The 24,284-nt window shown below is 35.5% G+C and overlaps 2 protein-coding genes across 2 annotated transcripts in view; both read left to right on the forward strand.

Annotated features, from left to right (window-relative positions):
- Positions 1-24,284, forward strand: part of Smp_136830.1 (subfamily A1A unassigned peptidase (A01 family)) — a gene marked incomplete at both ends in the record, with an annotated part of 55,335 nt that overhangs the window by 15,606 nt on the left and 15,445 nt on the right. The window lies entirely within an intron of this gene.
- Smp_136720 (subfamily A1A unassigned peptidase (A01 family)) lies at positions 13,666-18,771 on the forward strand (the record flags this gene model as incomplete). The annotated part of the gene is made up of 4 exons (XM_018799713.1): positions 13,666-13,874; positions 15,977-16,099; positions 17,436-17,670; positions 18,610-18,771. The coding sequence occupies 4 exons, from the start codon at positions 13,666-13,668 to the stop codon at positions 18,769-18,771; spliced, it is 729 nt and encodes a 242-aa protein (XP_018651474.1).

A 24,284-nucleotide genomic window follows, 5' to 3' on the forward strand; every position in this document is an offset into this window, starting at 1 on the left:
GAATAAACATTTCCGTCTTTATTTTTAATTAAAAAAAAACGATTTCCCTGTATGACTGAAGTATAAACGTAAAATTAAACCTATGGATAATGAATTTCCAAGAATACTATGATTGAATATCTACTCATGTTTCTGTGTTCTTCCCACGTATCACGTAATTATTCTGTTAGATGGATGGACAGATTTTTAAAGCGTGAATGCTTGGAAAAGTATCTCTTCCGGTTTTTGTAATGTTTGTAAAAATAAAATGTTTTAGAAGTCTCCAAGAATCTATCTACGACCAGCTATATTTTTTGAATGAAATCGTATACATAATTTACAGCGTGACTAACAGTTGAGCACATCACTTTTGTCACTTATACTAAACCTGTCAATAAAACAGAACCGTTTTAAATAACTATTTATTTATTTATTTATTTAAACACATAAATATTGGTACAAGGAAGCACCAGATATATATGCGCCACACAAATCTCATTCGATTTGTGTGAGGGATGTGATACTGCCCAGGTGCCCAGACTGAAGCAGGTGGTTTTCTTAGGGGGCCACACTCGGAGCCTTCGACCTAAAGGTCTGATCCACAAGGCAGTGGGGCATAGTGAGGAGATGCAATCCCATGGTAGCCGGTGACCAACAACTGATTCATACGCCATTTGTTCCTTGATAGAGGACCATCACCAAACGTTTCGCACATGTGAATTGTTAAGGACAGTCAATTATCTGATTGAAAACGAGCTAGGTAAGTTAGCCATATGAACCCATATGTACTACTATTGTGGTAAATCCAATAACCTAGAATATATGAAGCACACGATTTCATACTGACAGACAAACTATACCATTCTATAAATGTGGAAGCAAATAACGGAACAGAATAGTATTCATCTAGCCTTTAGTCCTCTGGAAATATACTATTTTAACTAATAAGAGAGAAACAATTTACTTCCGTATTGTTGCCTTCCTCATTCGATTACAGGAGTACTTTTGGTTTGGAACAACGTGTTCGTCACCTTTCGACGCTTTTGATTCCATACCATCGAATTTTTGGGTCCTTGGTGACGTTTTTATGAGAAGATTCTATACGGTATTTGATTTTGGTCAGAAACGTATTGGATTAACTTATGTTTCAAATAAGAAGAATGGAACGAGAAGTTAAGTAAACAGTAATATGTTGCTAAAATATAGAAATGACAATTGTGTGTACAACAGTCAATCAAATATATAAATACGAACAAGTCATTACGAGATTCATCATACTGAAAATGTTTCTTCATATCTGTTTAACTTAAAATATTACACACGATACATTGTTATATACTACTATTACTACTTTGTATTCAAACGAGTGTTTCAAAAGTTCAAATCAACTTAGTATATATATGCTAGTTTGACAGTGTCATAGTAGTTTATAAAAGATTTATTGTAATGAAATGAATCCTGAAAGAGATTGAATAAGAGATAATATAGGGTGATACAGTGTTAGCCTTTATACTGATAAAAGTTTGGGATCTTTCAAATAGGAATAATCGAGTGAAAATATTGTGTAGGTATGATGAATAGATAATGATCTTTCATTTCAAAGATAGTTATGCACTATATATTACATTGGTAAATATCATGAGTCAATGGAAACTAGACCACCATGGAAAACCTGGAAGAACTGGACGGCTGTTTCGTCTTATAGTGAAACTCTCAAGGATCGCACAGCTTCAATTAACTCATAATCTGAACTATTGAAATTACTATAATATCCACAACAACCCCTTCTTCGCACAAAGTATTTCAACAAGTCTCCGTTTCTTACTTCTTGGTTCATCCTGACCATAAATATTTAGTGATCACCAGTTAGAAGTTATCAGTCTATTAAATCAACATCTGAATAATATTCTTTCTAATTAATGCATATAGCCAGTCATCACTATCTCTCCGATTGTACATTTTTGTATGTTGTATAGAGAAAGCTCGTAAGCTTTTCACAAACACACCTGAATATGTTATGCAATGAATTGACTTAATGATCTATTTAAACAAACAAAGAAACAGATAACTTGTTGAAATATCTAGATGACAGGAACAGGTAGTTCAGATATTCAAGCAGGTCGACTGGTATAATTTAATAAACAAACGGGTATCATATATTGAGTTATCTATCTGAAGTGAATAGACTGCCTGACTGGTTTCGGTTTAGTTGTACTTCCGTACTTTAAAATTTCGAATACGTAGTCATTACTCATTCAACAATTTCATAAATTATATATCATTTGTAAATCAATGTTCTCACTAACAATTCATGTATTTCAAATTCATAATATAAGTCGACATTATAATCATCGTGTGATAGTTAGTGTACGATTTACACAGTTCTTGTGTGTGAAACATCCACTCAATGTGATTTATAAAGTCAAAGTGTATAATTCACCAATGAGTTGTGTAATTAAAATGAAGTTTAAGTAAATTGTTGTCGATTTTAAACAGAAACAACTTCAAAAACCAAACCAGTAATTCTAGACAGCCCATATATTTCTATCTAATGCATATGATATCTGACATTTGATTGTGGTTGAATGTACTGCATTAACGAGACAGTGGAAAATAGTTCTGGTGATCAACCGTTGATGAATGTGCTTGAGTATAACTGGACAAATGTTTTGTCAGAAGACTAGGATGTGTAAATTGAGATATATTCTATATTGTAGGATTTCCTTGTAATATGATGACTCGTTCCAAGATCAATCAAGAATCTCAAGAAGACCTCCAAATGATTTTTTACAGCATAGGCGAGACAGTGAAACATAGTTCTGATGGTCAGCTGTTGATTAGTAGGCTTAAGTACAATTTTCTAATCTGATATAGATGAACTTATTGAATCACAGCTGTTCTCAGGTTTATATGTGTGGTCAATAAATATTTCATACTTTTGACTACATCTGAACTTAATATGTTGTATATCATTTGAAACAATAAACTTCATTGAAAATCTTAACTTCATATTTATGATCGTGGCAATCATGCAACCAAATTATATCCTAACGTTCCCTACCGTAATGCATATGTGTCGACCACTGATCATCAATTAGTGATACGTAGCGTAGACGATAACAATACCATACCAAAAGTGAATGGTTTAGCTTATTGAAGAGCGTTCACTTTCCAAAAAACATCAGTCCATTGCTCATTCATTTCAAAATAATACGTGTACTGGAATACTGATCATCAAAAATGTGGTTTTCATCACCGAATTCAAACTGCGCATAGTAACTTCGTTGATCATCTGCATATTGGAACTCGTGATTTTTAGTTGTTCATATTATATTCACGAATACAAGAAGAAGCACATTCGTAAACCACCAAACATGTTTCTCATTACTAATCAATTGGAACATTGTTAATGCTGCTAATGATACGATAGAAATAAAATATAACACTTCATTATCTAGGATTGAAACATCAATCAATCATTCAGACATTTAACTCTTATATGTATTAAATTATTCCAACTGTAGTAAACCTGTAAGCCATTAGAACTCCCATTCAATATTACGGTCAGCTATTGAATGTTTCTTCTCTTCGGTTAAATTACTTTTAGAGCCTAATTACAGTCCTTTATTCTCCAGTGTTTCAATTGCTTTTATTCAATGTAATGTGGGAATGTTGTGAGGTTTTGTGGAGTATTCCAAATTTAGGAGTCATTGATTACTTACATATTATATCCACATACATCGAGACGGGACGTCTCCAAAATCAGGACGAAGCCTCCAAACGATCTAAAGGAGACGAAGAGATCCCATCCTGTTGGGGATGTCAAATCCCTAGGACTTACTTGGTAAATGGCTTAATTTTGTAATTTTATTTTGAAAATTTCAACTTCCTTGTTTTCGCGTCAAAAGCGCTCTTTTCACCTTCAAGTCGTATTTCCGACTTGTATAATATCTTAAACGCTATTGGTCTGTTGTATCTTTGAGTGTGCTATTTTGTAAAGCTGCCCAAGGAAAAATTGTCGCTATATATATACGTTTGAGTTTTTTCCCCCTATTGCTTGCTTGTACTCGGCTGCTCACGGAATATATATTCCCCTATTTCGCATTGCACTTCTTCCTCTAGTTAGCAGGGCCTGGCAAAACGGATAAGATTAGCCTCTTGTGTCATTCGCCTTCGTTCGTTACCTGGAAAATCAACTTAGCTCAAGCATATCACATCTAGTCAGAACCAGATAGAATCCTCTCAATTAACAACGTGGCATACTGTGATTGAACAATTTCATAATTTTCCTCCTTGAGGATTGATTGGATTATAGTCAATACTAAAAACTATAAATACCTATGATTGCTCTGTACATTTTTGACTCGCACAAGAATCGCTTCCCCTGCTTCTTATGACTTTTGTTTTGCGACTGTGGCATTGTATAAGGCCGAGTGCTGACACATGCGCACTATATTCTGCCATAATCAGAAATCAAATAATTTAAATAGGAGAAAAGAAAGAAGAGACAAGAAATGCAATCAATGTAAAACTTAAATAACATACAGGAGCAAAGCTGAATATTTAGTACAGCCGTGGTGTATGCTACTTATGTCGACAGACATATGTAGTATGTAACATTTATCGGAAGTGGAAAACCTGACAGCAGAAGTCTATGAGGGTTGAGGTAAAGAGAATGGGAACTGAATTGAAAAGGAATTGTGGACTGGAAGAACCATACAGAATATGTAGGACAAATGATGGGAAGTGCTATATGAAGTATTTAGTGTATGGACCCTATATTTTACTAAAATATTCTGTAATTTTGCATTAAAACGTTTGTATTAACACGCATAAAGCTTTCCAAATCAATATGTCTCTTAAGCGTCTGTCAAGCTATATCCATTTACAAAGATGTCGATATCCATAACGTAAGCGCGAAACTCACGTTCACATCCCACACACCAATAATGACTGATTTATTAGAGGTAGTGCTTTTAAAAGTTATGGTACAATGAAAGAAATAGTTGATTGAGAAATATATATGAAATGCATTTCATTCTCACATTCTAACAGAGGTGGTTCAAAGAAGACAAACGAATTCATCTGATGATCAAGTAGACTATATAGTTTGAAGAAGTGAATCACGTTAACGAACTCCCTGAAACGAGTTTAGATAGATGTTTTACAACTTATAATCCACCTTATCAATACTTTTTTCATGCTGATTTTCATATTCGACTTCAAGAGTTTCTGTTTGTTCCCCTACATCTAGATATTCTCTAGGAAGAGGAGTGCAGCATTCATAGACCACTTCACACGCTTTTGTTTGCCAACCAATATAGACCATATCAATGATTCTAATGATACATCAGTAACATAATGTCATACCTCATTATCTGAAGTGCCAACCTCCATTATTTTCGAGGTATTTAAAGAGCATCATTACAAAATCAAAACAAAACTGATTAAAATCCGTAAGTAATTCGAATTCCCATTCTTGGCCATGGTATTTCATAGAATATTTGTTTTCTCATGGTCATCTACAGTTAATTTCAAGGTTATTGCTTCCAAATCAAATGACTATATAGTACAAAGGATTTGTAGTGACCTACTATTCTCGACGAGAACACGATTGGAATAATGGAAACAATTATTATTATAACCAATGGTATCAGTGATTGTTTTACCGTACTTGTTGTTGTTTAATTGTATCAAAGTCACTTCTCGTTCCGCTATCCATCTTGTTGGTTCGAACTTTCTTACGCTCTGCTCTTATTGCCTGTAATCTTTGGTAAGTCTCGGTATTCATTCGATACCACGAGATTGCCAATAAATATAATCTACCTGAACCAGTTACAGTCTTCTGGTTTGCGAGTTATCAAAGGGATCAAGTCGTTTTTGGGTGCGTAATCTTATTGTAGTGGTGATCATAGTCAAACTAGACTCGACGCCATCTACAGGATACTTAGCATTTACTAAAACGCGAAATAAGACTTTTTGCTTAAAAAAACATCCGGCTTCTTGCTCATGTAAGTTTCACTCAATCATGGTTGATATTCATAGATAAGTGTCTCTTATCTCAGAGGAGAATTAGTCATTATTATATAGTAGTGTTAATTTAACGTGAATACCTCAATCACCTAGTAGCATTACTGGTCATTCACCTTCAATTATCGGTCTAATAGAAGCTTTCCAGAAGTTAGATCAAATGCTGATGATAGTGGTCAATCACAAATGGGTGGAATGCAATTTGACTGGTGTATGTTTAAACTATTTAATGTAAGCTAACCCAAAATGTGATGATAGGGCAAGGAGGCATTTTTCAGCAAATTTGTCAAAAGTTTCTATTGAACAACTGTTGTTTTCATGAAACGATAAGGCACATAATGGTGATGATTACATTGAAATTCAAGAAGTAAGTACAATAAACTATTCACACAATTGTGTTTATATTAGATAAACAAGAATCAGATTATCACAAATAAACAATTTTATTTGCAATAGATTCTTCACCTTGGTTGAAGATGTTTGTGTCAATATGACATAATGCAATAAAACCAGTGTAACATGAACGCCATTTTCTATCAGACTATGAATGGGAATTCAATTAGTCTACTCATAATTCTAACGTTTTTACTGCATTTAAATAATAAGATTGTGAAAGCCCATCTCTACCAGATGCAAAGACGCACTTCACGGTTTCAAGTTCACAACAGTTACCTTATGTCTTCGACGAGAAAGTATGTGAATGAGTGAAATCGTGAAAATATATCGGCATCGAAACAACTGATTAATTTGAGAAATGTACGTGTTACATTCAGATTGTTAGTCTCAAATTTGTTTTCATTCGAGTACTAAGTAGGTGCCACGCGTTAAAATGTGCATGAAATAATCTAAGTGGATGTTTCCTACAGATGTAACTATGACATAGTGATTCTGTTGTAGAAATAATGATGATTGAATTTATAAAGTTTGTATGAAAATATAATTAGCATAGAATAAATTTTACTCGTTTCCCATAAATTGAAACTTCATTACATATTGGTGAAGTTTGTAAACATATGGAAATGAAAAAACATTCCCATAAAATATGCTCCCTAAGGGATTAATAACTTCATATTTAATGTTAGATATAAGTAACAACTCGATCAGTCTGACATCACCTCATACTATGTGAACTTTGTGCTTCAATTATCTTTCTGTTAAGGTTCAACATTCTGGTTAGATATCAGAGGGAACTGCACCTCAAAGGCTACGAGAAAACCAAAAATGATGAATAGAATCATTGAAATGTGTTTGACTACTCTGAAATTTAGTGATGTCTATGCTACTTTTATTTAGTCATCATCATGTTTTATTGACATAGGTGTATCAAATAAACTTGAGGATTGATCATAAACAAACCCTCAAACTGGTGGTAATTCGATACTTGTTTAATGTGTGCGGATATCATTAATAAAATGGTTAAAGTTACAGTTGAAATACACATTTATTGTTTGAATCATTGTATGATGGCAACAGCCTCTAATTTGTATTAATCATATGATGATTTGAGTGTGAACTTCAACGCAAAAGCTTCGAGTGTTGTTCGATACAGGATCAATTGACACTTGGTTCGCTTCAACGAAGTGTTGGTTTCTTGATATATGTTGTTGGATACTTCCGTTTTACGATAGCTCAAAATCATCGGCCTATGTAGCAGACGGTGCCAGTTTTAATGTCAGTTATCTTGATAATGACTACTTTGGATTTTGGACCTTAAATACTTTAATTTTCATCAAGGATCTGCTTTTTGGTACAGCACTTCATCATTAGATTGTTTTCGGGAGTATGTTTAGGAATAATAAAATATCCCTTTATTACTTGGACGTCAATCTACTCAACATGCCAATTACTCCATCACTGAAGTAATCGTGATTAAATATACTCCTCATCTCAGCGAACGATTGATGCCGAATCACCAATGAGCCTATTTGAATCACCATTTTAATTATAAACATTCTCAATTCTTATGCGTATAATATCCACACTCAAGATAACTGAAAGTAAAACTGGCACGTCTGCTACATTTGCCGATGATTTCGAGCTGTCGTAAAACGGAAATATCCAACAAAATATATCAAGAAACCAACACTTTCTCGAAGCGAACCATGTGTCAGTTGTTTGTGTATCGAACAACACTCGTAGCTGTTGACGTCGAATTCCCACTAAAATCATCATATTATTAATACATATTAAAAGCTGTTTCCATCCTACAATTATACAAACAATAAAAGTGTGTTTCAACTGTAAATTGAATCATTTTATTGATGATATCCGCCTACATTAAACAAGTATTGAATTACTGCTAGTAATTGGGTTTGTTAATAACTAATCCTCAAATTAATTTGATACATCTGTGTCAATAAAACATGATGAAAACAAAATAAAAATAACATATACAGTACCACGTTTCAGAGTACTCAAACACATTTCAATGATTCCATTCATCATTGTCGGCTTTCTACCATATTTACTTGGTGAGATTGTGAAAATTCCACTGCACCCGTTGGAAAGATCCGATTCATTGCTTTCATATTATACGAGTTACTTTAGGCCTTCGAAGAAAATATCCATGTATCAATGGAATAACCGAAATACATCTACAACAGAACAACCGATTAACTTTGAAAACGTAAGTGTATCAATCGTATTCATAGTTTGAAATCCACCTTAATTTAAATCTAATAAGCAACAGGAAATAGCACGACTTTCTTCCAGTTGAGTCTTGAAATCTAATTACATCTTCTGCTATGCGAATCGTTTATTTCAAGCAGACTGAGTTTATATACCAGACAAATAGACCGCGTCTCACAATATAATAGAAAATAATATTTGTGCAAGATCATGCCGAATGTGGCTGTGAATGTGGGAGACTGTAATCAATAAACTGAATATAATTTAGGAACAGTAAATCGTGTAATAATAATCCATGGGACAAAATGAAGCTTATGATAATAGAAATATAGATATACATAATCCAGTTACTGAGCAGTTATACAATAGGAATATATGTGTATATGATATTTTACTATTAGTAGATCTCAGAAGTTACCTTTAATTTAGTTTTCACTAGTATATAACACCTCCACTTTTTTGAGGTTTCAGGGATAATAACGATCCTTAGGATTTATTATCATACGAGTAGGTTTCCATCTGATGCAATTCGACCGTTTTGGAGTGTTGTACAAGTCCAATTGTTACTCGGGTCCTTTTTAATTTCATTATCCGATTCAGTTGATATGTCAAATGGTATATCCGACTTTATAGCACTTCCTGCCACCCACTCTTGTCATGTTGGCTGTATCTGGTTTGCATGTCTCATCGATATATTTTGTCCGGCTATTACTTCATATATGACTTTCCCTTTTTTCCGGATTATGATGGCAAACTTTCAGGTTGGCTTCGCTCCCAGAAAATCTCTTGCCGTTTGTCCCACACTGAACTTTCTGGGTAATGAACTATGTCGCTTTTTGAATTATTGTTCCTTTTGATTATTCTTGCAGAGGCTGGCTTTAGGTTTTGGTTTCATTTGTTCTATAGGTATTCTAATCTTTCTTCCGAAAATTGCTTCTGCTGGACTTTCTTGATTATTTGTTGCTGGGTTGGGTGTTGCACGTTAGGTTAGTAAAACTCTGAATTATCTCTTCTATTTATCTTCCTACCTCGCCTTTAAGCAGTGCTCTTTTAAACGTGTACACCAACCTCTCGACTAAACCGTTAGACTGTGGATATTATGGAGGTGTCTTGATATATGCCTAACGGGATTCGCAATGCAGAACTTCAAAAATTCAGCCGAGGTAAACTGTGGTTCATTATCGGACACCAATATATCTGGACACCAAAGCAGCTTAGTACTTGTCTCAGTCTTTCCACAGTAGCTTCATGAAGTGGACTTCTGACCATTTGGAGAAGGCATCATCAATCACCAAGAACTGTTTGCCGTTTATGGGACAGGCGAAATCCATATGTACTATCGACCACTGATATTTCATTGTTCCTCAGCTCTGCATTTCTATCTTGTGAGGGGCTTTTATGGCTTTTGCTCATCCAGAACATCTCCCAACATATTCTTCTATCTGATCATCAATATTCGGCCAATATAATAACCACGTTCATGTGCTACCACTGGGTGTGAAGCGTACAGTTCCAACATCACCTCTTGGCTCACGCTTATGGATACAATCACTCGATTTCAGAACACTGGTCGGTGAGTATACTGTTCAATGTTTTTGCTGTTTATATAAGCGGGCCAACTATGTTCGAGGTAACTCATAATCCGCTTCTGCTCGTCGTCTTCCTGAGTATAGCGTTTAATGTCTTCAGCGGATAATGGTGTTGCTTTTATAGCAACTTGTAGTATTTGGTGGATATCTTCCTCCAACGATATCGGTGCAATAATAGAATCTTCGCTTTCCCGCTTCTGATTATCATTTAGTTGAGACACAACATGATCTCGTTCAAAGTTTTCAGCTGATTTATATAGAATTCCGAAATCGTAAGCAAGTAATGTAATAACCCAGCGTTGTAATGGATTCGCTGTATATGCAGGAATACCTGACTTCGACCCGAATATGGGTAAAAGCGGATTGGGATCCGTTAGAAGAGTAAATCGATGACCATAAATCATTTCATGAAATTTCTTCACTGAAAAAACTATAGCTAATCCTTCTTTCTGAATCTAACTATACTTTCACTCAGCTGGGTTTAAGAGTTCGGATACATGAGCAATTGGCCTTTCTTTACCATCAGGAAAACGATGATTGATAACAGCTCGAATTCCATAGTTGGAAGCATCAGTGACCAAAATTATTTCAAGCTTCGGATTGTAATGAGCTAGCAATGGTTTAGAAGATAAAATCCTTTATATTTCATCGAAAAAATTTTGGCATTCCTTTGTCCAGTGCCATGCTGCATCAGCCATCAAAAGTTGATCTAATGGGTGTCGCAATTTATACATATGGGGTACAAACATATTATAATATCCAATCATCCCAAAAGATGAACGAAAGATTGTAACCTCAGTCGGTTTTGGCATATTTTCGATAGCATTTATATCATCTGAATCTGGCCGGCGACCATCTTTATCAAATATATATCTCAGATATTTAACAGACTCCAGCATAAATTCACACTTTTCTTTCTGTAACTGAAATCCACCTTGCGATATTTTATGAAGCACCACGTCTAACCGACGCATTAGTTCGTGAGCAGAAGAAGAAACAACTATAATATTATCCAAGTAAACTGCTGCACTTTCGAGGTTAGACAACATTGTCTGTTGGAAAATTGATGGAGCTGGCATTGCATCAAACGGTAATCGGTTAAACTGATGGAGTTCACGGTGGGTATTAATGGTTAATAACTCCCTCGAATCTTCGTCAACTTCGACATGTAAGTAAGCTTCAGATAAATCAAGTTTGGAAAAATGACGTCTACCGTATAGTTTAATAAATGAATCTTCTGTCAAAGGAAGTGGATATGAATGATTTTGTAAAGCATCATTTAATCCTGTTGAAAAATCTGCGCACAGGCGAATAGTTCCGTTCGCTTCCTGAACTACTACAATTGGTGCTGCCCATACCGAATAATTAACCGGTTGTATAACACCGAGTTTCTCTAGTCGATCTAATTCTTTGTCAACTTTATCAATAGCTGCATGTGGAATTGACGTTTTGGACAAACAATAGGTTTTACATCCTACCGTAAGTATAACTTTGCCTTCTCAATAGTGCAGCATCCCAACTTATTCTGGGACAAGTTTTTATATTTTCGCAAAAGGTCTTCGTTGGCTTCGAACTCAAATTTTCTCTAGTTTAGCGAACTGCTTCTTTATGACTGACTTTATTGCATATAATGCATCTACGATTTCTAAACCGGCAAAATCTTGAGAAGTGCCACGCTCCACAATAACAACATTTAGTTGAAGGTTTAGGAATTTTCGAGTGATATTTATAACCTTTGGTACTATTTCAACGTTGACCTGTCTTAACAGCATGAACAGAATGATAAGATGGCGCAACACTTTTGGTTTCCAGCATAGCCGTATCCCGTTTTAAATGTATTAATCGTTGGCATTCACCAGTAACAGTTTGTAGTGTGATTTCCTGTTCATGTTCCATACGGGATAATATTCTTATGCGAAAATCAGAATCTCTGGGAGAGTTCAGACCAGAAATGAATAATAAGCATTCAAATTGATCATTGGTTAACACATTTGCTTAAATTCATTCCGCTTGTAAATTTACTCTTCTGGCGTACGTAGTATAGTCTCCATCAGCTGCTTTAGTCACCTGCAGACAATTATACTGGATACGAAATAAGGACATCTGTTCACAAAACATTTTATTTGAAATGTTGATAGTTTCATCGAAATCAACTTCTCGTGTATGTTAAGATAGGATATGGTTTTTATACTTTTAATGCTTATTATGACCAAACTTCTGTAAGAGCGACCGGACTTTCCTTGCGTCATCCATAGCAGCGAATTCCACTCGGAAAATATCTTCAATTCTGCAAAGCCACGCTTCAAAAGTGTGACCACTGTCTTCATCAAAATAAATACTGAAACTGGATTGAGATATGACTCTATGCTTTTATGTTCTGGAATATCTTGTTGGAAACATAGTTTGTCCAAAGATGTTTCCAGGAATTTCTGTTGAGAAGCTAACATCTGCTGTTGTTGTTGCTGTGGCTGTATTACTGACAGCAACTGTCCCAAAGAAATTGCCATTTCCTTACTGCTAGTAATATTAATATTATCTCCAAAAACTCCAAAAATCTTATTTTCAAAATCACGTCACCAATTGTACTTTTTTCGCCAACTCCCCGTCGCCAATTTGCTGTGATTTTACCCCCGGTGATTTATCCACCAATCGAGATACGACTTGTCCAAACTTAGCACTGTGCCAAAAAAATAACGTATGTCAGTTATGAATAGTCTAGTGTTCTTATTGGTCCTTTGTCCGCCTAGCCTTTCCATTTGAATCCAGAACACCAATTACAGCTTCCTTCTGTGCAAACCATTTCTTTCAAGCATACTCAGTTTATATACCAGACAAACAGACCATATCACACCATAAAATAGAAAATAATATTTGTACAAGATCAAGCCAAGTGTGGCTGTGAACGTAGGAGACTGTAATCAACAGACTGAGTATAATTTAGGAACAGTAATTCCCATAATAATAATCTATAAGTCAAACTGACGCCTATGATAATAGGAATATAGATATACATAATCTAGTTACTGGACAGTTACAAAATAGGAATATATATAAATACATGATATTTTACTATTAATAGATCTCATAAGTTGCCTGTTATTAATTTTTCACTTGGATATAACAAAACTGTCGAAATCTCTAGTGTAAAATATTCTTTCAATTTAGTTTCAGTATTATGGTGAGATATCAGTGGGAACTCCACCGCAAAAACTACGAGTGTTATTCGATACAGAATCAACTGACACTTGGTTCGCTTCAAGAAATTGTTGGTTTCTTGATATATTTTGTTGGATGTTTCCGTTTTACGATAGCTCAAAATCATCGACTTATGTAGCAGATGGTTCCAGTTATCTTGTGAGTTATCTGGATAGTAATTTCTCTGGATTTTGGAGTGTGGATACTATACGAGTAAGAATTGAGAATGTTTATAAATCAAATGATGTTTCAGATAGGCTCGTTGGTGATTCGGAATCAAGCGTTCGCAGAAATGAGGAATATATTTAATCTCGATTACTACAATTGTAAATATGATGGAATAATTGGCATGTCGAGTAGGAGGATATCAGAATATGGAAACATTCCGATGTTCCCGAATATACTGGCAAACGGTGTGAATATGGATCCAATATTTTCATTTTATTTAAATCGGTGGGTTTATATTACATATTGAACAGATTGAACCTTCGGTGCACATGATAAAATTATTTTTTTCAATATCTGGTCGAATAGGAAAAGGAGGAAATTACTCGATACATGATCACAATTGAAATAACTGTCTTGTTTTGTGGCACATTCGAAAAAGTGTTTTTATACCAAAGAATGCACTGTCTTTTCTTTAATCTTTATGTCTTCGAAAACATCAATTAGTTCACGGATCGGGTTTAGTTATTCGATAACCATTTTGGTAGTTTACTTATTGGTGAACAACGTATAGACAATATTGATGGTGATGGATTATTAGATTTATGAATTTTATGTACTTACTTACTTACTTACTTACGCCTGTTACTCCCAATGGAGCATAGGCCGCCGATCAGCTTTCTCCAACCCACTCTGTCCTGGGCTTCCTTTTCTAGTTCTACCCAGTTCTTGTTCATTATTCTCATGTCTGTCTCCATTTCTCGGCGTAATGTGTTCTTTGGTCTCCCTCTTCTCCTTTGACCTTCAGGATTCCATGTGAGGGCTTGTCTTGTGACGCAATCAGGTGATTTCCTCAAGGTGTGCCCAATCCACTTCCAGCGCTTCTTCCTGATTTCTTCCTCTGCTGGAATCTGGTTTGTTCTCTCCCACAGTAACTTGTTGCTGATAGTGTCTGGCCATCTAATCCGAAGTATCTTGCGTAGACAGCTGTTAATAAACACTTGTATCTTCTGGATAATGGCTTTCGTAGTTCTCCACGTCTCCGCCCCATACAGTAGGACTGTCTTCACATTTGTATTGAAAATTCTAACCTTGGTGTTGGTTGACAATTGTTTTGAGCTCCAGATGTTTTTCAGTTGTAAATATGCTGCTCTTGCTTTGCCGATCCTCGCCCTCACATCTGCATCTGATCCACCGTGTTCATCAATGATGCTGCCCAGATATGTAAAGGTTTCCACATCCTTCAAAGCTTCTCCGTCAAGTGTAATTTGGTTGGTGCATATTGTATTGTATCGGAGAGTCTTGCTTTTCTCTTTGTTTATAATGAGACCTACTGCTGCTGAGGCTGCTGCTACACTGGTCGTTTTCTCGTCGTTTTCTCCTGCATTTGTTGTTGCGTTTGTGATAGAAGAGCCAGATCATCCGCGAAGTCTAAATCATCAAGCTGCATCCTGCCTGTCCACTGTATCCCGTGATTCCCTCCAGATGTTGACGTCTTCATGATCCAGTCGATGGCCAGGAGAAAGAGAAAGGGTGAGAGTAAGCAACCTTGCCTAACACCAGTCTTTACTTCAAACGAGTCGGTGAGTTGTCCTCCGTGGACGATTTGGCAGTTTAGTCCATCATAGGAGTTCCGTATGATATGAATTTTATGTAATCCATATCAATTGAGGAGTACAGAACTGGTAGGCTTCAGCACATTCAATTCCTCTTTGTATATGACATACAGCTCCAGGAGCTTCATTAGATTGGAATTTACTCCGGATGTCAATAATCTGTCGGTAATGGTAGATGAAATATCCATCAGCTACTCATCAATTATAGATAAATACGTAGATAACTACATCATATTGCTTTCAGATCAACTCCGTTTTCTCGTTGTGTAAATGTATTTTATGTAGCAAACGATGTAGAATTTATTTTATATAAAGCGTATTCAGAAGGGGATTTGTGGAGATTTCAGTATATTTCAAAGTTGAAATCATGAGTTAATTGAAGCTAGACCACCATCGAAAACCTGGAAGCACTGGACGGCCGTTTCGTCCTATTATGGGACTCCTCAGCAGTGCGTATCCACGAACCCGCTCTCGCGAGCGAGATTCGAACCCAGGACCTACCAGTTACGAGCCAGAGCCCTTAACCGATAGACCACTGAGCGTATTCGTTAAAGACAGTGAAAAATATACAATCATCTCCTGACTTTACAAAGTAAATTCTTTGTCCCACACACATTAACACAACGACATGATCACATACTGTGATTGATTCTTACATCAGGTAAGATCGTGTCCAAACAGCTAACTAAATTTTATGCTATTAACCTTGTCTATCAGTGAATTACATTGAAAAAACTATCAATAATTACACACACATTCATTATTTGTTGATAGGAAAAGTGGCTCAGCAATCGGTGGTGAATTAGTACTTGGCGGTTTCAATCCACAATATTTCAAGGGTGATTTTGAATATATACCTACTGTTCACAATTATATGTGGGTGATTCAAATGTTAAGGTAGTCTATTTTCACATAATTTTAATTCGATAATCATGATAGTTTACTAACGTCAATGGGAATCGAAAGGACAGAGATCGACAATTTACTTAGTTACTGACTTTACGTCTGTTACCCTTCGTGAGTCATAGACCGCCGATCAGAATTCTTCAACCAACTATTTCTTGAGCTCTGCTTTCCAGTTGTTTCCAAGTGTTATCTATTCTTTTGATGTCTGCATCCAGTTCCCTTTGCGATGTATTCCTTCGTCTACCTCTTTTCCTTAAGTATTCAGAATTGCAAATTCAGGTTTTCGTCATGATGTAGTTTGATAATTTCCGCAATACATGTCCCACTCACTACAAGTGTCCTTTTGCAATTCCCACTTCAATTAAAAGCTTATTTTAAATAAATCAATAACAATCTACCCAATGCTCAATTTGTTCAAAATTATCAAATAAAAACTTGGTAATGATGCCTTTAAAAGCTTATTTGTTCTCCGACACAGTAGGTTATTGCTGATGGTATTCGCACAGCGGATTTGGACGATTGTCTATCCTTACTGTGCTTTATTGATGATGGTTGTAGTAGTTCTCAAAGTTTTGGTTCCGTACAACAGTGTTATCCAGTGAGACTTATGTAACATTATGTATGCCCTTGTGGTGGAATATTGTGCCGTCTATCACTATTTTGTTCATTGAATATAAATTTGCAAATGTCTAACCATTCTCGTCCCATTCAGTCCATGTTATCTCGTGATATCTTCATTCACAATGTTGTCCATTCCGACTTTGACGTTCAGGTTTCTCGTCGAGATGGTCAGGTCCTCTTCTGAGCACTACTGTACAACACAATAATGTCTCTCGTAAAACTGATCTTTGTCGTCTTCGTTGCTTTCATGTGTGCGTACATAACACCGGATAACTTTCATTGTGATTCCCTACTTCTTTGTTTTGAAGGACGATTTGATGATACGGGGTCGGTGAGGCTCCCATCCTATTACTGCGTTTTGTGTTTCTTTGGATAATATCGGTGAAACTCTCTGAATGCGTGAAGCATTTTTTTCTTCATGACCATAGTACAACAGCATCGCTCCCGAAGTCAATCATTTCTGTCCAGCGTAGGTCCAACAGATTCTACTTATTCCAAGAACAGAGAATTTGTACCTCCTAATTTCCCCAGCTATTTCACTGGTCTTTCATCTCTCTCACGTTGTGTGGACATGCCGATCCACAAAATATCTTCATCGAAATAAATTTCTAATGACAACTTTCAACAACTTTAACATTATTTATTAGTTAATTTAAATAAACTTTATATAAATATTTATAATAAAATATTTTCTATATGCACTTAGTTTGAGAATAAATGGGGTAGAATTATGCAACATATGTTCCGCTCTTATTGATACTGGAACATCGTTAATTCTTGGACCACCTGAACAAGTGAGACAAATCAATTCGTTACTTGGTACTAATGACTATTTTGGAAGAAAATCTCTTGACTGTGGTCGAATTGATATGCTTCCATCGATCGAGTTGATCTTTCATAGGAAGAAATACATTCTGAAGCCACGACACTATGTGGTCAAGGTGAATACAATTAATTCGTTTAGTCTTAAACAATGCTAGTCACTTTACACATTATGAGATTCACATGCATGATACAGATTTGTTTAAAATTGTCTGTTAAGATTATGAAAATTCAGTCAGTTGTAACTTGTAACAGGGAAGATTGTTTTGACAAGGTGAATCTCAATGAATAGGTCAATTGAATTCATGTGAAACATTTATATAAAATGATTGATGTATTTCACAACCCAAATCATGCAATTTGTACCAAATTTTAGAGTATGATATCGATACATATTCATACCAAAGAAATTTCGATGGCCGTTCGTTAGCTGGCTAACTCAGATGAACGAATAACACTGTCATCATATTTTGTTTATAGGATACATGTAGAGGTGGTTTCTCAAAAATACAGTTGTAAATAGAAACCGAAGAAAATGTTAATACACATTTAATAGTAATGTAGTGAACAAGAACACAAGTATTTGAATGCAAAATTACAGAACATAGTAAAATCTGAGAACCATACAGTAAATATTTCATTTGCAAAATCTCAATCAATCGTCTCAGACTCAATTGTCCCTTCGCTTCCACACCAATCATTCTCTGTTCTCCTTCCTCTTTCTTTGATCTTCTCAACCTTTTGCTGCTAGACCTTTGACTTTCGATTGATGACACGTACGCAGTTATTTGAAACATCAAATTTATTGAATACGATGTTTAGATTGATGTCAATATGATGCATGTGAAGTAATTCTGAAGAAAGGCGATCTTGAAGAAAACATGAATGATTGGTTTCTTATTGAGTGATACATATTATAACATGTAATCAACCAGATAATTAACCACATAAAATAAATGACTGCTTATATTTGAATAATCGTTTGGATGGTCAATATTCAAACCAACAAAATGGAAACAATACACTTCCATTCTAATGTCTTTTTTGTTCAATTACAGAAAACCCCATTATTTTTAAAAATTTGTGTGTCACCTTTTGAACCACATCCTTCGTTATCTCCTAACTATTGGATTCTTGGTGACGTTTTTATGCGAAGAATCTATACTGTATTTGATTTTGGTCAGCGAAGAATTGGACTGGCTGATGCTGTGGGAGCATAGAGATGATTTCATTGACGAAACCAAATAGTTGTATGCAATGGAAAAACGAATTAAATAAACAAATTGTATTCTGGATATAATTAAGGACATTCTACTGAAGTATATATAGTGTATCGAAGGCCAATTCTACTGACGCTACAGATTATTTGTAATCAATCAGAGAAGAAAAAAGTGGAAACAAGGAACACAGAACAACAACAGAAAAATTCACTGTGAATGACCTGTCGTTGAGCATGAGTTATATTGTTTCATGACCTACTGATTTACATAGATATTACTCAGATTAATCAAGTCAACTGCGAATCATGTAACTATAAAATATCAAGAAAGAGATATGGTTAGTAAACATGTCGAGCAAAAGTAATGACTAAACACTGTATGTACTTGAAAATTCATCAGTGGAATGAAATTAAGTTATGAGTGTGATTATTTTCAAAGAGAGGATCGGGGTAGAGGTAATAATAAATCAGAAAATAGTGATATCGCTCTTACTTCATCAAGGTTTCGGTTCAAGTATACTGTATCTGAATTTGTAGTTTATGGTAGAACCATTCATAAGGATGCATAGTGTTCATCGCCGCAGGATTCATTTCAATCCAAGTTTATGATTAACGCTAAAACTGTTCAGAATAAAATCGCATTATTCTAGCACTGGTCGGGTACATAATTCGTGGATTAAAATGTAAATCATATTTATAGAAGTTATGTTGTATGAAATACAAAAATCATTCAGATCTAGAAGTCTGTGTTCAGACCTATCCCGAAAGAAAACAGATTGCGGAAATACTTATGTCTGAAGTTAACACCTCACTATTTATCGTAAAGTCAAAATAGAGTAAATCATTAATAAGGTGAATCTGTCCACATTTAGCAGTGTCAACTTCGAGAACGACAGGTAGACTGTTGAACTCAATATTTATACAGTCTTATATATGGTTCGACTCACAACGAGAAAGTAGATACACTACATTAAGATTGTCCAAAATCCAGTCAAGGTGTACACATATAAAGCCAGTAACAAATCAAACTCGAATGTATATTAGTTGGACATTTCACCTCTCACAGAAATAAACTCATTCAATCCTTACTCAAATGCCAGTGTTGGCTATAGCTTATAGAATCTGTTTGACGAATTCGTACCATTACAAATTCAAAAGTGAAGATGAATGTACTTCTCTACTTATTCATGCCTGTGACGCCTCGTGAATCATAAGCCGCCTACCACGATTCTCTAACCAAATCCTTATTTGGCTATCCTTTCCAGTTGCTTCCATGTGTTATTCATTCCTTTGAAGTTTACATCCAATTCTTTGTGTAATGTGTTCTTTGGTCTGTCTCTTTTCATTCAGTCTTCAAGATTTCAAGTTCAGGTTTGCTTCATGATGTAGTTTTGTGATTCTTGCGGTCCATGTATGATAATTATACAAATCTATTAAACTTTTGGTTAGATAACAAATCATCAATGAAAAGAGTTACGGATGGAGACAACGATGGAACATATCACACTTCGACGCTCAGGATGTAAATGATCAGGGTATATTCATTGGAATATTGGACAACATTACAACGAATAGAATGACAGATGTTGGCCGTCGAGTATAGAGAAGGCATGATATGCGAAAATCACATTAGAAATAATCTCAGCAATGGAAATTTAAAATTGAAATAGTTTCAGCGTTTTGGTCAGAAAACCTGTCCGGATCTCTTCAGGGTAATAATGAAAATCAAAATTATCAAATAATATATGATGTTTAAGAATCAAATCAAAACTTCATTGTGTTTATCCAAACATATCTAGATTTTGATTTTAGTGAGTAGGAGAATAACAGTCAGTGAAATGCGGATCATGTGAAGGGTTCACAATGTGAAGACAAATTAATGAATGGATTGTGTGTGTATGTGTAAATTTGAGTTATTACTAGTTGATATTCGGTGTTATTTTGTTTGTTTTTATATAAAGCTGAAATAAAAGTGGAAGCCGAAGTTTGAAATCGTTTCGCAATCGCCGATGTACATGTAAAGTGCGAGTCTAGTTATATGTTGATGAACATTTGCCATGTTGTAACGAGTTGAATACCATTGCATTCAGGCTGTTCTTAATAGATTTTGATTAATCTCATGAATCGATTGATGCTTGACCACCATTGAAAACCTGAAAGCACTAGACAGCCGATTCGTCCTAGGATGGGACTCCCTAGAAGTGTTCATCCTCTATCGCGCTTGTGGGAGTCGAGCCCAGGAACTTCGGTCTCATTCACGAACACCTCACCATTCTTAGGAACGAGGTTCATTCACCTTGTCCACAAATGTCGTCTGATGTCTCGCCAGTCGTTAGTTATCAGCATAAATGGAGACTTAAGTAATTTTTCGTCAGGGTATCCAGATGGAAAAATTTAGTATTCAACTACTGTTAAACATTGAAGTGGTGGGAAACATTGCATCGAACATTCAATGCGACCAAGCATTCAACGCAAAATACTTTTTCTCATATATATCGCATTCGATAAATATGTTGGTATTCTCTGTCAGAACCTCATACCAAAAGTTTCTCGAATAGAACTCCCCTGAATCGATGGCTAATAACTGGAATCCTTCCACCGAATAATTGGCAAATTCTGTTATATTGAAAGATTAACTAGTTTCAGTTGAGAATAACTGGACAACAAACTCAAGCAATGATATCAGGTAGTGTCAAGTGGTTATCAATGTTCACCAATAATCAAGTGGAACCAGTGCGTTTTGTGGATATTTTAGGGTCGAATTCAAGGGGTTACGACTGTTCGAATATTCAGCAGTTTTCTGGTGAACATATTCATGCCGAGCACGAACTCCTAACCACTTGACCACTACGTCGAAATCCAATGGTGTTCTAGTGAACGTCAACTCTGAGATGCAGGTACATCCAGCTGACGAGTCACAAACAGGATGAAACGAGAGTCCTGTATACCACTTCTAGCCACTATTCATCTTTGTTTATAATTATTGCACTGTTCCTACCTATTTAAGTATTGTGATGATCATGAAAATTTATCGCAATAGACATGACAAGCTCGGGAAACCATAAGAAGCATTTTATCCAATCAGCGTTTGATTAGAAGTTTTGCTAGAAATGTCGCGCAAATGAAAAGTCACATGTAGAGGTTATGATTGGCTGATTACTACACTGCTTCTGTGTTTAGTAGTATTCCAGAATTTTCAGGACAACCCAAGGACTTTTAAATATACTATAAAAACCCTAAATATTCTGTACATGAATGAACCTTTGGAATAAAGTGCTTCTCGTATATTTTGCGCCTTTTCTCTCGTGTTCAAGTCGCTGTGTAGTTCTAGCTTGGAGTTGAGAGACTAGCTTAGGATCCCAATATGGCGTTCAATCAACAAGACATATCACTGAGTTTAGTAATTAGCATACTGCTCATTCATTCACTCTGGATTGTCAACGATTCTGTTGTTTTCTCAAAGTGCATATTAATTATGGTCAACTGAATCATCAACATTTACATTTAACTTTCACAAACAAAAAATTAAAACAATAACAATGTCATTCAACATTCGAAAGTTCGATTTAAACAGAGCAACTTAGTGACTGTTCACAATTTGTAACTCCCAAAACATATATTACGTGTTTCCTTTCATATATATGAATGATCAATATTGTGTAACATTTGGATTAACAGATCCACTGTAACGATGCACTGGGTACGCTGAAGATAAAAAAGTCAAACTACAAACAGAATTTTCGCTATCAAGTGAATTGATGTCGTTTCAAATTTATTTCATGGTTTTACATCATGTGAATAATATTGGTACTGATAACGCTTTAGGTAAACTGACTAACGATAAAAATGATTTTCGTGAGTCTGAGTAGATAATGCACGAATGTGTTCAGACATCCAGATTTACTTTGATTCAATCGTTGATGAATAGTGTACATTGACTGTCCATCGTACCATTGCAGGAAACAGTGCTTCAATTTTTTGAAAGACAAAGCAAACATCAATCAAAGAACCACTTCAATTTATTAACCAGCATCACGAATATATAGACTGAATTCAAAACAATATTGTAGTGAACAAAAACACATGTGGAGAAAATCGAATGTATTTGAATGCAAAATTACAGAACATCTTAGTAAAAAATCTCAATCAATTGTCTCAGACTTAATTGTTCTTTCGCTTTCACGACAATCATTTCCTGTTCTCGTTCTCTTTTCTTCGATCTTCTCAACCTACTGCTGCCAGACATTTCACTCTCGATTGATGACACATGCTACTTATATCTATCGACATCAGTAACACACACCACAATTTTGCCGACATTCTTTGTTCATACCAGTTATCACAGAAGGTTGTATGTTCACTCGGTCTGTAATGTTTATCTGAACGACGAAAGAGTCTACCGACGGAGCGAAAGGAAATTCCAGTGACATGATGAACACAAGTGCTTCCTTTGCGGAACAACAGTCAACTCGGATACATGACCATAATTTATGGTAACGTTTAGCCGGCTTTACGTTCAGTCTTAAAAATTGTGTATGACAAATAGTTTGCTAAATATTAACTACTTTTCTTCATATTTACAGCGACACGGAGAGGTAGACCGGTGTCGCCAACGAGTCTAGGTGCTTACAACATTTTCATGAGAAACCACCTTTGGTTTCATGATACAGTTATCAATTTGTTCGTAACCCTCCATTTTGGAATCTAGTTACTTTTGAACCAAGTTGCCCTCTTTGACAAGCTGATGATATATCCTGAAAATACTGCAATAACCTGTGGTGGTCGATATTCGATATTATCCTTAAACTTCGTATACTGTTCGTCTTGGTAACCGTTACTCGATAACGTCCTAACGGTGTATAAATCAGAAGGCAAATACGAAGGGTTGATTGAGTATATTATTGAACCACACACAGATATCCAATATTACAGGCACGTTAAGCAAGCATGAAAGAGCAGTGCCGTAAAGCAGGCGAGTGAGCGTGAGAACCGAATGAATGAGTAAGCGTGTACAATACTGTGTAGCGCAGTGCAGAGCAGAGCCGTAAACAGGATTAAGATGTGATGTTATTGCATGTGCAAATAAGATGTTATACATAGTTAATTATTTTACACAACTTAAATTCTCCACTCTGATTGCATGTGATTTTTGTTTTATTTCGTCAGTTAATTCCTGTGATTTGAAATATAAGTCAATCAAATACGTTCCTGACCTAAATTAAATGTAGTATAGAACCATCCAATAGAAACATTATCAAATATACAGTGATCAGGTGATGATGAGCAATAGAATTCAAATAGTGATGTACAAAGTGATCCGAACTACTTGAAATTATGTAATCAAACACGGAAAACAGAAGTAATAAAAGTAACGGACCATTAATATGATTCGAGTACATGTATGGATGAGAAAGAGAATGATCCATCGAGCGTTATTTAAGCTATCAACATTTAAGCTACAGAGAGATATATGCGTAGGCTGTCATGTGATCAATCGTTCACGTTTATACAGCT

Source organism: Schistosoma mansoni, chromosome 3 (genome assembly GCF_000237925.1).
Source record: "Schistosoma mansoni strain Puerto Rico chromosome 3, complete genome".
In the NCBI taxonomy this organism is placed as follows: domain Eukaryota; kingdom Metazoa; phylum Platyhelminthes; class Trematoda; order Strigeidida; family Schistosomatidae; genus Schistosoma; species Schistosoma mansoni.